The sequence below is a fragment of the Marmota monax genome, unplaced genomic scaffold (genome assembly GCF_021218885.2).
Source record: "Marmota monax isolate L192 unplaced genomic scaffold, Marmota_monax_Labrador192_F-V1.1 WCK01_AAM20220418_F8-fsc00009, whole genome shotgun sequence".
In the NCBI taxonomy this organism is placed as follows: Eukaryota; Metazoa; Chordata; class Mammalia; order Rodentia; family Sciuridae; genus Marmota; species Marmota monax.
The window spans coordinates 892,182-907,895 of record NW_026694710.1 but is presented as its reverse complement, the minus strand read 5'-3'; the positions used below and the strand labels follow the sequence as shown (position 1 = coordinate 907,895).

The 15,714-nt window shown below is 33.4% G+C and overlaps 1 protein-coding gene across 2 annotated transcripts in view; it reads left to right on the top strand.

Annotated features, from left to right (window-relative positions):
* The window catches only part of Dthd1 (death domain containing 1), a 62,184-nt gene that overhangs the window by 10,058 nt on the left and 36,412 nt on the right, over positions 1-15,714 (top strand). For both annotated transcript variants that reach the window (XM_058572375.1, XM_046423899.2), the window contains 2 exons: positions 700-944; positions 15,134-15,298. In XM_058572375.1, the coding sequence (XP_058428358.1) occupies positions 700-944; positions 15,134-15,298 (410 nt within the window). The remainder of the gene's footprint in view (positions 1-699; positions 945-15,133; positions 15,299-15,714) is intronic.

The following is a 15,714-nucleotide window of genomic DNA, read 5'->3' as shown; positions in this document are numbered from 1 at the left end:
TGTTTGATTTTACTTAATTATGAAACATTAGCCTTTTTTGAATCAGGATTTAACATATGCAAAATCCATTTTCAAAGAGTATAATGATATATCACTGTCACTTTTTGAATATTTATTTCTTCAAATAAGATTCCCTATTTTTCCAGGCTCAACTCATGCCCATATTTCTCCCAATTATCATCCTAAGTGCTAAGTGAAGCAGAAAGATTGGAGAAAAAACATAATATGAATATTTTATTCATATTCTCCATAAATTTTGAAATTTTGGCATTATGTTATCTATTTTTATTATTAACCATTTTTATATGAGAAGGAAACACTTAAGTAAATATAGTCTTGTTTTTCTAGTTTCTAAAGATCACTTGATTTAACAATAGTTATAATTAGAAATTATATAAAATGTCTCTTTTGTTTTCTAGGTCATTTTGTTGCCTACAATTTAGAGTGCTCCTTAGTTATTTATAACACAGGACAGGGAAGCCAGATTTCAGAAAGACTTTGTAAACAGGGATCCAGAGGCTGTTCTGTAATATAAACAGTGTTGTTACCAGTCCACAGTGGACACAGTAATGCATGAAGATATGTCCTGTCAAATTTTAAGAAAATGGCTTAGGAATTATATTCTGCAATATTTGCTAATGTTTTATATATTTTGCTTTTAAAATATAGAAATGTAAACAGTGTTTTTCCTTTGTTTAGATCCAACCAGTGGACCCATCTCTGATTGCATATTTAAAAGCACAGCAAGAAGCTTCCTACTCAGTACTGTCCACAAGTCCTCTGATTCATGTTCAGCACCCATCAACACATCCTTTCCAGAAGCCCGTTACTGTATTCCTACCTTGTTTTCCACACCAAGATAAGAAGAATCTTGTGTCGGAAAAAGATCATAAAAGAGCAATTACTGCCACAACAAACAGGATCACACATCTATATGTCTACCGGTGAGTAAGACCCCACTGTTGCTCACTGATAAAATGGTAAGCAAAGAAACTTAAATGATTAAAAACTGTAACAAAATGTCTTCTATTTAGAGATCAGTATTGAAATATTATGAAATAACTTTAATTTAGAGATAAAATATTATTGATCTACTAAAGGAAATAAAAATTTTAGTTCTAATGAACCCAAAGTAGGTTATTCAATGATTGATATAAAAAAAGATCAAATGAATGCTTCCTTTCAAAAACTTATGATGAATTACAAAGATGTGGCATACTGTTGTAATTATTGTATTTAAAAAAATCTTCTGTTAGTGTAAGGAAAAAAAATAACCTGACTTTTTAAAAGAAAAGTTAAATTTGAATTAATATTTACCCTATAGATAAATCTATCTGTAGGTATATTCTTTCCCCAGTTTAATTGCTTAAACAAAATCTCCACCAATAAGTCAAATACACGTGTTAAGCTATCACCAAGAAAGAAAATACTAACAACAAATATAATATACTAATTAATAGCAATCTTGATCTTATTTCCTGTCTTTTCATTGAATATTTATCCTTTTGTTTCTAACAGAAAAGGCAGAGAGAGACTTTTCTCTTCTTTAGTTGTGAAGGAAATTTTTTTTTCTTTTAAAAACTAAAAAATGGCTGCAGAAACTTACTTGAAACAAAAACTACTTTTAATTGGGGGGCTACTATGTGCCAAATTGATTATGTACATTATGTCGTACAATCTTATTTTATTGATGAGAAGACTTAAACTCAATGACATTAAGAATTCATACAAGTGCCCTAACAAGTGGGTAATCTTGACCTGGATTCACATATCTCCATTTCCAATCATGCCTTTTATGTAGCTATCATCCCTTTGGTTTGGGGCTAGCAAGGTTAGAAAGAAAGGGGTAGATTGTTTGTTCTTTGCTAAAATGTGTGCAGTTTAGAAAGCAGGCAGCAGTAAAACGTTGGAATGTGGCTGGGGGAAGCAATCAAGAGGACTCTGGTGTGAAGTATCTAGTGATATGTCTTTTGCTACCAAAATTATATAGATTGTGTGTAACCCAAGTGGTAATTTAGTTAGTCCATGTTCCTGCATATCGTGCTAAAGTGAGACTTTTAATCAGAAGAATTTTGGAGATTCCAGTTTAAAATATAGTGGTCTTAAAGATTGAACTTTATTCTCCTCCAACATTAATGTCTATACTTATATTTTTTAAAAAGATAAAGAGTTTAAACAACCTTAAAAATGGATTGTAGTTGATTGGTAACCTATTGCCAGAATCTAGTAAGTGTTTTTACTATTTATAGAGTGTACAGTAAGAATTAATACAAATAACTTGTGATTACCATGTACTTTACATTATAAAACAAAGCAACTCCATTGGCCTGAAAGATAACAGGAAAAACCATGTGTGTCTATATTTTCTGATTTATATATATATCAAAGTGAACACAAATTTACCTCTATAATCCATAAATACCATCCTTTATTCATTAATTATTCTTTTTAAAGCATTATAGTTATAAGTAGTGCTTGTATTCATTTTGACAAAATCATACATGCTTGGAATTTTATCTTATTCCCCTTCCTCCCCCCTTTCCATGCTCTCCTCTCTCCTCCTTTCTCCTTCCTCTACCCTACTGGTCTTCTTTTTGCATGTTTATTTATTTTTCATTGATACTTTTACCTATAGATAAGGTGAAATTCCCTGTGACATATTCATATTTGTATATAACATAATTTTATTAAATTCATTCCACTTTTCCTCCCCTTTCTTGTCCCCCTTCCTTCTATGCTCTCAATCTCCTTCTGTTCCACTGATCTTCCCTATATTCTGGTGGTATTCCATCCCTGCTCCACACTTTCTCTACTTTGTTCTCTTTGTTGTGCTCTAGCTTCTACGTATGAGAGGAAACATATGACACTTGATTTTCTGAGTCTGGTTTATTTCACTTAGCATGATGTTCTCCAGTTCCATGCATTTACTGGCAAACCCCATAATTACTTTCTTTATTATGGCTAAGTAAAATTCATATATACTCTGGAGTTATATATATATATATATATATATATATATATATATATATATATATATATTATAAAACTAATAGATATAATATATATGGCTATTATATATTGATATGGCATTATTGTTATTGCAGGTTGATTTTGGTACTTTTGGATAAATACCAAGGAGTGAGATAGCTAGGTCATACGGTGACTCCATTTTTAGTTTTTTGAGGAATCTCCATACTACTTGCCAGAGTAGTAGTTGTACTAATTTACAGTCCCACCAATAATGAATGAGTGTACACTTCCCCCCCCCCTCAACATTTAATATATTTGTGTTTTTGATAATTGTCATTCTGACTGGAGCAAAATGAAATCTTAGTGTTGTTTTTATTTTTGTTTCCCCGAGTGCTAGATACGTTGAACATTATTTTATACATTTGTTGGCCATTTGTGTTTCTTCTTTTGACAAATGTTAGTTCTTTTGCCCGATTATTCATGTTAACTTTCTTGAGTTCTTTGTAGATTAATATTCCTTGTCAAAGACTTTTTTCCTACTCTGTACACTCTCTCTTGACTCCCTTAGTCATTTTTATTTGCTGAGATGAAGCTTTTTAAATTTGATGGCATCCCAGCTACTGATTCTTGCTTTTATTTCTTGAGTTTTAGGAGTCTTGTTGAGTAAGTCAGTGCCTGCACCTAAATGATGGAATGTTGATTTTGTGTTTCTTTCTAATAGTTGCAAGATTTCTGTCCTAATTCTTAAGTCTTTGATCCATATTGATTTGACTTCTGTGCAGAGTGAGAAATAGAAAGCTAGTTTCATTCTTCTACATATTAATATCCAGTTTTTCCAGAATCATTTGTTAAAAAGGCTATCTTTTCTCCAACATGTATTTTTGGCAACTTTGTCACGTACCAGATGGCTGTAAGTATATGGGTTTGTCTTTGTGTTTTCTATTCTGTTCCATGTGTCTTCATGTCTACTTTGATGCCAATACCATGTTATTTTTCTTACTGTAACTCTGTACTGTAATTTGAGATTGGGTATTGTGATACTTCCTGCATCAGTATCAGTTTTCTTGCTCAGAATTGTTTTGACTATTCTTCATCTTTTATTCTTTCAAATGAATTTAAGGACTTTTCTTTTTTTAGTTCTGTGAACAATGTCATTAGTATTTTGGTATTTTTATGGCGATTGCATTGAATCTATAGATTGCTTTTAGTAATACATCTATTCTGATAATATTAATTCTACTTATCTAAGAACATGAGCGGTCTTTCCATCATCTTCAATTTCTTTCTGTAGTAATTTCTAATTTGCATTGTGGAGATTTTTCACCTCCTTGATTAGATAAATTCCCCAATTTTTTGATGTTGTTGTAGATGTTACTGTAAAACGGAATTTTTTTTCTGATTTCTTCGTCAGCAAAATCACTGTTGGAGTATAGGAAAGCTATTGATTTATCAGTATTGATTTTGTGTGCTATTTACTTTGCTGAATTCATTGATTAGCTCAAGAAGCTTTCTAGTGAAATATTTTTGGTTCTTCCAGATATAGAATTATGTTATCAGCAAACAGAGATAGTTTGACTTCTTTTCCTATTTATATCCCTTTAATTTTCCTCTGTTGCCTGATTGTTCTGGCTAGAGCTTCAAGAACTATATTGAATAGAAAAGGCAAGAGTGGACATCCTTATCTTGTTCCTGATTTTAAAGAAATTGCTTTCCATTTTTCTTCATTCAAGATGATGTTGACTTAGATTCTGTCATATAAAGCTTTTGTAATGTTGAGATAAGTTTCTTCTATCCCTATTTTCTCCAGAATTTTTAAAATTCGAACCTTACAGTTACACATAATAGTTGGGTTTATTCCAGCATTTTTCACATGCATGGGTGCTGGATTTTATCAAAGGCTTTTGCTGCATCTGTTGAGATATAGTCATACGATTCTTATTCTTAATTCATTTTTAAGTGGTAAATTACATTTATCCACAAATACAATTTTTGAGTTATGAGTTCATTTGCCCCTCCTTTTCTATAGTTCCACATCTGTCACAAATAGCAGGGCAGAATATAGAGAGAAGTTGGTGGCATTGTATTGAATTGTCAGGAATGAAACTCCCACAAATGCACAGATAGAGGCAAATGCAATAAGAGCCTGGTAGAAACATGTCCTGGAGGTGACATGTTTTCACGAACTCATCCTATTGAAAACCTCAGAAACCTAGTCAGCACATGTAGGAGAAGGTCTCTATTGAATCTAGAGGAATCATACTGAGGAAAAATATTGAGGAAATCTTCGCCAAACACTGAAGATTTCCCTCCAAATCTGAGAAAAAGATTCAATGGCTACCACTGAAAATGGTTGGTTAGTGAACATTTAACCAAGGATAGGAAAAAAAAAATTCTACATGGTGTTTTAACAAAATAAAAAACAAGATTTCAAAAGAAGAGCAAAGACAACATTGAAAACTCATAGAAATATTGAGAGACTGTCATTTTGATATTTTGTAGTCATTGGAACAATAAAAATTACAGATTATTGGAGATTATTATAGAACTCTATTTTGTGAGTTTAATGTTGCTCAGTAAGCATACTTAAAAAGAAAGAAAAAGGAAGGAAGGAAGGAAGGAAGGAAGGAAGGAAAACAAAACCCAGGAACAGAAAGTCATCAGGATAGACCAGGAAAAGATAAAAGGACATTAGGATAAGGTAGTATAAGATAACAAGCTCAGATGAAAAAGGATCAAAGTATGATAAAGAATCATTACAATGTGGCATAAACTAATTATTTGTTTGAAGGAGACCAAACAATCATAAAAAAGCAAAAATCAAAGGCATAATTGAATTTAATTTTCTGACATTGATTAAAGACTTGAGTTAGAAAGTGCTGACTGATGACTAGAAAATAATCATGTAAAGCGATCTACATCTAGCTTCAATGTGGTGTTATGGTTTGAGTCCAAAATATCTCCCAAAAGCTGAAGTGTTGAAAGCATGGTCCCCTATACAACAAGACTTGGAGAAGTAACTTTGAGGCAATGAGTGGATCATGAGGGCTCTCACCTCATCAGTGGATTAACCCACTGGTGTATGGACTGCGGGGAGGTGGGACTTGTTGGAGGAGGTAGGTCACTGGGGTTGCACCTGGAAAGGACCCTCAGCCCCTTTCTCTCTCTTTCTCTGCTTTCCAACTGCCATAATGTGAGTAGCTTTCCTTTGCCACACCCTTCTGCCTCACCTCAGGCTGAGGGCTTGGCTGACTATGGACTCAGACCTCTGAAACCATGAGCCAAAATAAACCTTTCTTCCTCTAAGTTGTTCTTGTCAGGTATTTGATTCTCAGCAATACAAAGCTGACTAACATGCATGGCAAACTCAAACATAGGATTAAATAAAACATAAATCCATAAGCCTCCATCAGCAAAAAATAGATTAAGTAAAAAGGAATACAATCAATATGAACTCAGTCTTATTCTTGGCAGCACTAATATCAGTGGGGAGGGTGGTAGGGGGAACAGACTCAAAGTCCTAAAAGGAAACATGTGGAAATAGAATTTTCACCAAGATAAAGTAAAATATTTTGCTGTTTTTTTTTAAATATAGGGCTCAAAAATGTACTACTTATATATTCTTAAATAGATAAGCAGATAAAAGTTAAAGGTGATTTAAATAAAATAAATTCAAGATAGCAAGAATGATAAACTCTTAAACTTTATTTTTAAAAAATCCAGCATTGAACATAAATAATATGAAAGTCAAAAAAAAAAAAAAAGAAAGAAAAAGGAAAAAATGTTTGGTTGTTATTTTCCATGTTCATGGTCAGTGGAACCCTTCTGAGTTTCCAGTTTTATGACTGAATTTGTTCCAGCTCCCTCTTTGAGGCTGTTGATTTAAACTCTAGCATCCAGCTCCTGGTGCATGGTTGGGGTCAGGGAGAAGAGGCTGACAGCCAAAGGCATGTCCATGGGCTTAGTCGCTCAAATTCCCTTGAAGGAAGAAAATTCTTGCTTTTTGTGATCTTCTATTTCAAATCTAAAGGATTTTTCTCTTCAGCTCTGATATTTGTGTGTGTGTGTGTGTGTGTGTGTGTGTGTGTGTGTGTTTGTGTGTGTGTGTGTAATGGGAAGATGGCTCTTTGTTATCATTTCATTTGCAAATTTTCCAGCAGTCTCCACTTCTTTGCCTTTGCACATGATCTGTCTACTAAGGAAATCTTTTTTCTACCACACCTAATTGAAGAACCCTTGACTGTGTGAGCTCTTTCCTTCTCAGTGAAGACATCCTGAGATCTCTAGGAGAGATTAAATGCTCTTCTCTTTGGGCCAGCTCATTCTCTGTTTCAACCTGTATTTTACTGTAATAATATGTATTCTTTTTTTCCATTTATTATTACTTAGGACAATTGCAAGATGGTGCTTTAAAAACATTAGGTAAATTAAATAAACAGGAGCGAATGTGTGTAAGTTTAAATTGCATGACTAATTTGATTATACTTTCTGACAATGTCAAATTCTTTGTTATTATTAGTGCCATAGTAAATACATTTTCTCCATCTAGTGGAACACAAAGCAAGCAAATGAGAATCCATTTCAACTTGTTATTTACATTCTTTTCCCCTAAAGTGAAATCCTATCGAACATTTTCTATGGAAACAGAAGCATCATGAAATACTAATCCATACTTCACAAAATAAAAAGGATCAAAATTATTTCAGGCCAAAGCATAGTCTGAATATTAAGAATAAAAGATCTGTATTTGATCACATTTTTTCATATCTGAATGATTTCTGGAAAAAGGATAAAGAGATTTCATTATGAGCCAGAGGACTAGGGATGTAGCTCAGTGATTGAGTGCTGTCTAGTATGTACAAGACCCTGGGTTTGATCCCCAGAATCACCAAAAAGTGAAAAATAAAATTACGAGCTAGGAAATATTTCACAATGACAGTGAAAAGGAAAAATCATTGCTTAAATAAAAACATTCCATATTATGAAAGATATATTTTAGAGAGGTAGTAAGGAAAATACCTTTTTGCCCATGAAACATGGCATATTCTATATACTGCTATTGTTTTTAATATCTTGCTTGAATGCAATGTGTGAGTCATACCAAGAATATTTGTAAAATATACATAAATCATATCACATAATAAAAGAGATAACGGATTATGCTCCTACATAACTTAAGAAACTAAACATCATTAATGAAATTTCTCCTCCTTACTTGTCCCTCCCTTGTCCTATCCCATTTTCCCCCACTTCAGTTGCTTCTCATCCCCACCAAAGTTAAATGCTAGTCTGAAATTTTACATCAGTGCTTGCTTTCATTTTTTTTTGTTTGACCAAACATACTTGCTTGCATCCCTATGCAAGGTCTCATTCCTTTTCTGCAGTGCTCTGCAGGCCACAAGTGAGTTGCAGAGACAGCTGTAGTCCTGTGGGAAGGTACCAGATGGACAAGGGCATGGATTCTGAGAAAACCAGTCACCAGGGATCCATTTCAGCGACTACCTCCCATGTGTGGCATAAGATTCTAGGATGACAGTGCTTTTTAAAATCCCTGGGGCTGTAACTGCACTCACTCTTTATGGATACTATTATGGATGTTAGAAAGACCACAATGGAGACAATGAAGCAGTGGGTACACTTCTCCATTTTATCCACTCTGCCCAAGTTTCAATATATGTATTTGAAGCAGCCTTTTTCGAAATTCCATATTTCCTTTCTTTTCTTATATTTTCTATCTGTTTCTGTGTTATAAGCTCTGTGTTCTTTTTTCTTCACATTTCAGTTCAAAAAGACAATACCAAAAATATTTTACACTTAAAAATCTACTTTTATATGTCATTTGAATTGCTGTTTTGGACAAATATTACTTTTTTATTTTTTAAAGTTCTATTTGGCTCTTATTGAAATTTCCTCAGTCATTTCTGATAGTCTCTTGCTGCCTGTTTTTTTCTTCTTGAGAGTGTCCTTTATTTTACTTGACTTTCCACATGTTCTCATCCCCCATCTTCAGTCTTTGAAGTACTTTGATTTGTTGCCTCCTTCTGTTGACTGTCCATGGTATTCACCTCCTCATTTGTTTGGGAACTTTAATTTGTGAGCGTGTACTGGTGCACTTTTGCCTGAGTACATTGGAGCTACCTTCCTCCAGATGGTATCTGTTCTTGCCTCTGCTGAGAATTAGCTGCTACTTCCCTGGAACTACTTCAGCCTCCTTATGAAGGTGCATCTTTCCATTTGGCTGTGATGACAAGGATTGGCAGCTTTATGTTCTGCTTATTTGATTATTGCTTCTAGTTGTTTGCTCATGAATACTAAATTGCTGGACAGGCATTTTTCCTCATAGTAATCCCATTGTTCCTTTCTGGTTGCTAATAAGTGCAATCTTGGCTTTACACATTTTTTGTAAAGAAGTTTGGGGAATTCTTTTAAGATTCCCCTTCTTGCAAAGCCAAAAAATTGTATAAATAAAAAAAATCAAGTACGTCAGCATCTAGGTGTTCTGTATTACGGAGCGACAGGTCTCAGATCATTCATTTCCAATTTGTCTTTTATAGTTCTGTTTTATATGTGATATCAGTAATATTTTAGAGAAGCAACTAAAGAAATAAACAATAATTTTGTAGATAACGAAAGCAAATGTTCTGTATTTTCCCTTGTGCTTATGTACTATATGGTTAACACAGGAAAATCTCATTTACTAGAATAAAATAGTTTCAGTAAATCATTGAAACAAATGTTTTCTGAAAAAATAAGATTTTTATTATTTATCAAACTTGAAAATAGAGTATTTGAAATATTTTTACTTACTTTCATATATACCATTGTCCTTAAGAATATAAAGTTGTGAATTGAAATGTCAAAGGAAATTTTAATTTTTCTTTAAATCAAAGAGAAACAACCTTTGAAAAGTTCTTAGTAATATCTATTTCTACTTATTAAGATAAAGTATTGAGATGACTTGGAGCAAAAAAATTTTTTATCATAGGAAAAACTTTTGAATGTTATTTGTATGGTATTAGCACATTTGTGGAAAGATAGGAAAGGTAAAACAGGGCACTCTTGGACTTGAGAAAGAACACTTGAGATATATATATATATATATGTATATATATACATACATATATATATATATATATCTCAAGTGTTTTATATATATATATAAAGTTTTTATATATATATAAAGTTTTGTCTACATAACACCTTATTTTTGGGAATTGTACTACAATTTCTAGAAAATGCCCTTTCTGTCCATGTGGGTACAATGGTGACTTCCATGTTTATCCATGTCACTACTTACAATTAAACACTTGGCCCCAAATAGGCTGTTCACAATTCCCTAATGTTTGAAAGTTTGATGTGGGAAGGGTCTTGGGCCCAGAAATAGCAAGGTCAGTTTCCTGGGTAGTCAAATTCTCGAATGTAAAACTCTGAATTTTCTACTGTATAAAAAAATTCTCACTAGTAACTGAGAGGAAAAAAATGGAAAGATGCAGAGGTAAAAAATAAATAGATAGGGATGATCTTTGACAGATAAATAGATAAAAATGTGCAATATGTATAGATAAATAGATATAGACATATCTATATCTATATAGATATGCCTATCTCTATCTCTGTCTATATATCTAGAGACCAAATTTTGAGTGAAATAAGTCAGACTCAGAAAAGTAGTATGTTTTCTCTCATACATGGAATCTAAAAAAGTAAACAAAATAAACAAATAAAAAGGGAGACCAGTAGGGTAGAAGGGGACTTAGGGAGACGGACAAAAGAGGGTGAGGGTGTATGGTGAGTGAAATTAATCAAATTATGTTTTTAATGTATGCATAAATATACCGCAGTGAAACCCACTATAGTGTATAATTAATATGCTCAAATAAAATAATTTAAAATACTCATTTAAAAATAAAACAAATCCACTTCAACAAAAAGAAAAAAAAGATGATTTTGAAATCAAATACAGCTTTTCTCTGAAATCTTCAATATTTGTCTATATTTGCTCCATTAACTAACAGGTATTATTTTAATTGATTCATTTTTATAATTGGGTACAATTGTTTTGGGTTTCTATTACTTTCCTAAAAGAATCTTAACAATGACACCGAATTTATCTACATACTTCTTGGTGCATGGGGCTTTTTATCCCTGGGAATGATGGGTAAATGTGCAGAGTGGAAACAGCTTCTTGAAAAAGAAGGGATGGAAGTCATTGCTACCTTTTTCTGTGAGGGATAGCATTACTGAAACATTTCTGTTGGATTGAGATGGATATTCAGAAGTCAGCTAGCAAGAAAAAAAAAATGGCTTAAAGGAGAAGGGAATTTGAATGCCTGACCTACGTATGTCAATAGGTAGGCCATGAACAAAACATGGGGACTTTCTAGCACCACGGACAGTCCTTTGGAATAAAGACTGTGTGTGCAGGTTGGGGACCAGAGTCAGTGGGCTCACTAAGATACAGTGGGGGCTTAAGCTCAGGGTGGGATAACTGAATTAAATATAAGCATAATAATGAGAAAAGATTTGTCTTATAGTTTCTTTTTAATTCTTGAAAAACTACAGTTAAATTAGTGACCTGAGCTGGTACAATAGTGGAGCAGTGTGGCATCACATCACACGAATCCTCTGCCCTCACCAGCAGTGAGACAGCAACACAGCCAAGCATAAGAGAAGGAAGACCATGCAAAAGACAGCTCACTGCCTAGATTATGCTGCCTGTGTTCTCTGCAAGATGACTGTAACTGGGACTAATGGCACCTAGGACTAAAACCCTGAAAGTTCATGAGCCTTAGTCAGAAGTGATAGTTGAATCAAGAAAGAACTTTTCTCTTAGTGTTATGATAGGGACTGGTCATTTGAATTGATATCCAAAGGTTATATATTAGTTACAAATGTTGAAATTAGGATGCATGATTTGACACAGAATATAGTTACTATTTTACAAGCCAAATAAAAAACCAGGTAGAAAAAGACTACTAGACATCCGTTAAAATATTGTAGCATTTGGCTCTAGGCAATGTAACTAGGTGTACTTTTCTTTTTCCATTTACTTTTCTATTTTAAAATAGTTGTATAATCAACATGCATAACCTAGAATGGGAAAAAAATTAATTTTTTGAGTGTAGCATGCCATTTAAAATCAGTACTTTAATAGCTAAATTATAGTTTTCTGAGAAAAAGTTAATGACATTTACATTTAAATGACTATGCATTATGCATACCACAAAGGAAATATTCTGAAAGTAAAATATGATATGTGATTTTGATGATATGATTGCTTGCCAAATTATGCATTATACTATTTCTTTTCACAAATAAAGAAACATGTGCATTTTAATCAGTATTCTCTATGAGCATGGTTCTGTCAGTGTACCTTTTGGCCAGGATAAAGTCTGGTCATTATTGAATTAACAAATTGTTTTAATAAGGGTTTGCTATAGTTTATGCAACTATGATGACATCATAGTTAGGTTTTGTGGATCCTTAAAAGTACCATTCATTGTTAGACAATAATAGCTGTCAAATTAAAAAAAATGTTGTTAGTTGTAGGTGGACACAATATTATTATTATTGTTATTATTATTATTATTATTATTATTATTATTATTTTGTGGTGCTGAAGATTGAACTCAGTGCCTTACACATGCTAGGCGAGTGCTCTACCACTGAGCTACAATCTCAGTCCCTTAAATTTATTCCTGAAAACAGTTTTTAGTGGCAGAAAAGCAAATTGAAAGTGTTTAAGTGAAAAGGAAATTTTCTGGTCTATATAAATAAAACGTCTATGGCTACATTCATCTTTATAATTTTTTTTAATCAAGAAGATCCTCTTTTCTTCTTTTTTCTTCTTTTCTCCTCCTTTTTTTCCTTTCCTTCTTTTCTTTCTCTTCCTCCTCTTTCTTCTTTCTTGACTGTGCCAACTACAGTCTCTGACTTGCCTGCCCCTTATGCTGGCAATGTGGCTCTACTACATATTTAGAGCTACTGTTCATGGAAAGAGCATAGTTCTTTTCTCCAAGTATATGCATAAAAGCCCATGGCTTAATTCTCATTCCGAATCTGATATAAATCCATCTCTGAAAATTTCACTGAAACAAGAAGGAAGATATAGTGCAGATCAGCCTAGGTTATGTTAGGATGACAAAACTACCAAACCCCAAGGATTTGTAACAATAGTCTTTATGTCTCACATATACTGTGTGGCCATCAGAGGTAGGCTGCCTCTCAAAACGTTCTCACTCTAGGATGTAGGCAGATGGAGCAAGTACTGGTTGATTGCTGTTATAGTGGTAGAAGAAAGACCGTTGGATGGATCCATTAGCAACAAAATGCATGGACTCAAAGTGACACATCTATCTTTCCTATACAATTAATTATCCAGAACTAGACATATGGTTCCACTGAACCACAGGGGCCAGGACATGCTAGGAATGTTTCTTTTGAGTTGTAGCACATTTTTTCACATCATGTACTATGAACAAGGAGAAATTGGATATTTGGTGAACAGCACTGATGAATGCCAATTATATTCACTCCAGGATCTGGGGATGGGGTCATCTCATCACACTTGGGAACCTATAGTCTCCCACAGAAAAATTTAAACTATTGGTAGAAAAAAAAGTGAATAGTTGCTTCCAGAAAAAAAAAGTCAACATTATACTTAATTAACTCAATTTATGGTAAATGACCAAGGTTCTTATTGAGTCAACCTTCCTGTGTGAATAAATTAACTACCAGGGGTTAAAATTTTACCATCTCTGTGGTTATAATCCAACAGCCAAAAGCGAAATATTTTTACCCTACTCTTGATTTTAATTTGGTTTATCTCCTGAAATAACCAATAAAGATTTTTCAAGGCAGATATTTTAAATCTTGTGCAATTAGTAGTCGCTAGGTACTAAGACAGCTAAATCTGTTAAACTATGGTGGATTTAAGTCTACAACCCCAAAATAGATGTGCTCCTAAAAGAGATGTGGGATTCATACTTGTATCTTCATTCTTGTACTTAGCTAGAATGTTTCTATTCCCTTTTGAGTTGTAGCACATTTTCCACCTAAGACACTCAGCATCCAGGACTTTCCATCTTTTGGCTTTGAGGAACAGATAACCTCTCAAATGAATTCCAGAAAAAAATTATTATAATGCCACAATAGTTAAGCTCTAATTTTCCCATCTTGAGGATTTTTGCATCTCATTAATCTTCTACTTTCTTCTGTAGCATCTATTTTCCTCTCTTAAATCTATTAATTTCCATCTCCAGCGCACTACAGCTGAAGGAAGGTGACAAGTTACATTCTCTGAGCTTCTTACTTAATTCCAAAGAAAGAGAATCAAACTGGCTGATGTTAGAAGTTGATCTACTGTTAAACCACTTCTGGTTGGTGAGAAGTATCATGAGGCATTTACAACTGCTCCTTTCAGGACCTTTGTTTGACAGGTTATGTGAGAAGAAAAATTATGCAGGAAAGCTAACTGACTATGCTTGATTAGATTGAGGCTATTAATACTACTTCTTATACTCACTACAGTTATAAGTGATTTATAATTATACAAGTATCACTTAAACCTAAGATGTAGGTAATACAATTATTCTCATGTTGTAGACACGGAAACTGGCATATAGGCACACCAAATAAATTCCCATGGTCATTTGTGAATAAGAGGCAAAGTCACTGAAGAGTTGAAACTGGGCAGTTCCGTAACAGAATCTGTGGTGCTATGTGTTACACTGCATGACTACTCTTGGCTATTCTAAAACATTTGGTTTATATTAGGAAGATCATTAATGATTTCAAGAGTTCCCTTTTACCTCTTTTGCCAGTGGTAAAATGTTTCTCATTCTCAAAATCTCATTTTTAAAATCAGCATTTTCACTTTGCAAGCTTCCCTGAGCATTTCACATTTGCTCCTAAGCCACTATATACCTTCCTTTAATTACCACACAGATCACCTTGTAATCAGATAATCTTTTGATGCCATGTGCTTAGGTAGGCAAGGGCTGTATCTACTTATCTTTGTATTCCTGGTGTCTGGTGTAATTACTGGAACATAACATATACTTAATGGATTATTATTGAATTATTCACTTGATGAAAGAATGAATGCATTATATATGGTGTACGTTAAATAAAATTTACCAATTTCTCTTCTGCTGCCTTTATATAGGACAAAAAGTGCTTCCACAAGAAAACTTGGGAACAATACCTGTGAATCTTTGAAATTACTGGGATACAGAAGCCAAGACACTGGTTGGTTTGGGCTTGATGATGTTGTGGTGAGAACCATCCCGAGTGGCTTGATATCATTTGAATTGCATGAACATTTAGAGAGGTAATATAGTACTAAACGATTGGAGTTGATTTTCTCTCCTGATGGTCTATCTTTGATGTTTGTGGAAATCCAATCACAGGATTGGATTTTAATTCCTCAAATAAGAATAAAAATCCCTTTTAAGATCTGCTTAAAATATAAACTAGAATTGACATGAATATGCTGTTTGTAATTTCTTTCATGATAGTTTAAAACAAGTGCTTTTGGAAACCACTCATAACTTAGATTTCGTTTTATAGGTTTCTTTCAACTCCAGAAAACTTTTAAAATAGCATCTTCGTTTCTGAAATTCAAGGGGAAAATAATTAACTGTTCATATCTATGCTCATCTCATAACTATGTATAGATGAACTGAATTGGTTATTTCAGTGCCCTCATTTTGCTTTCTCATTTCCATGTTTTCTAGACGGTCCATT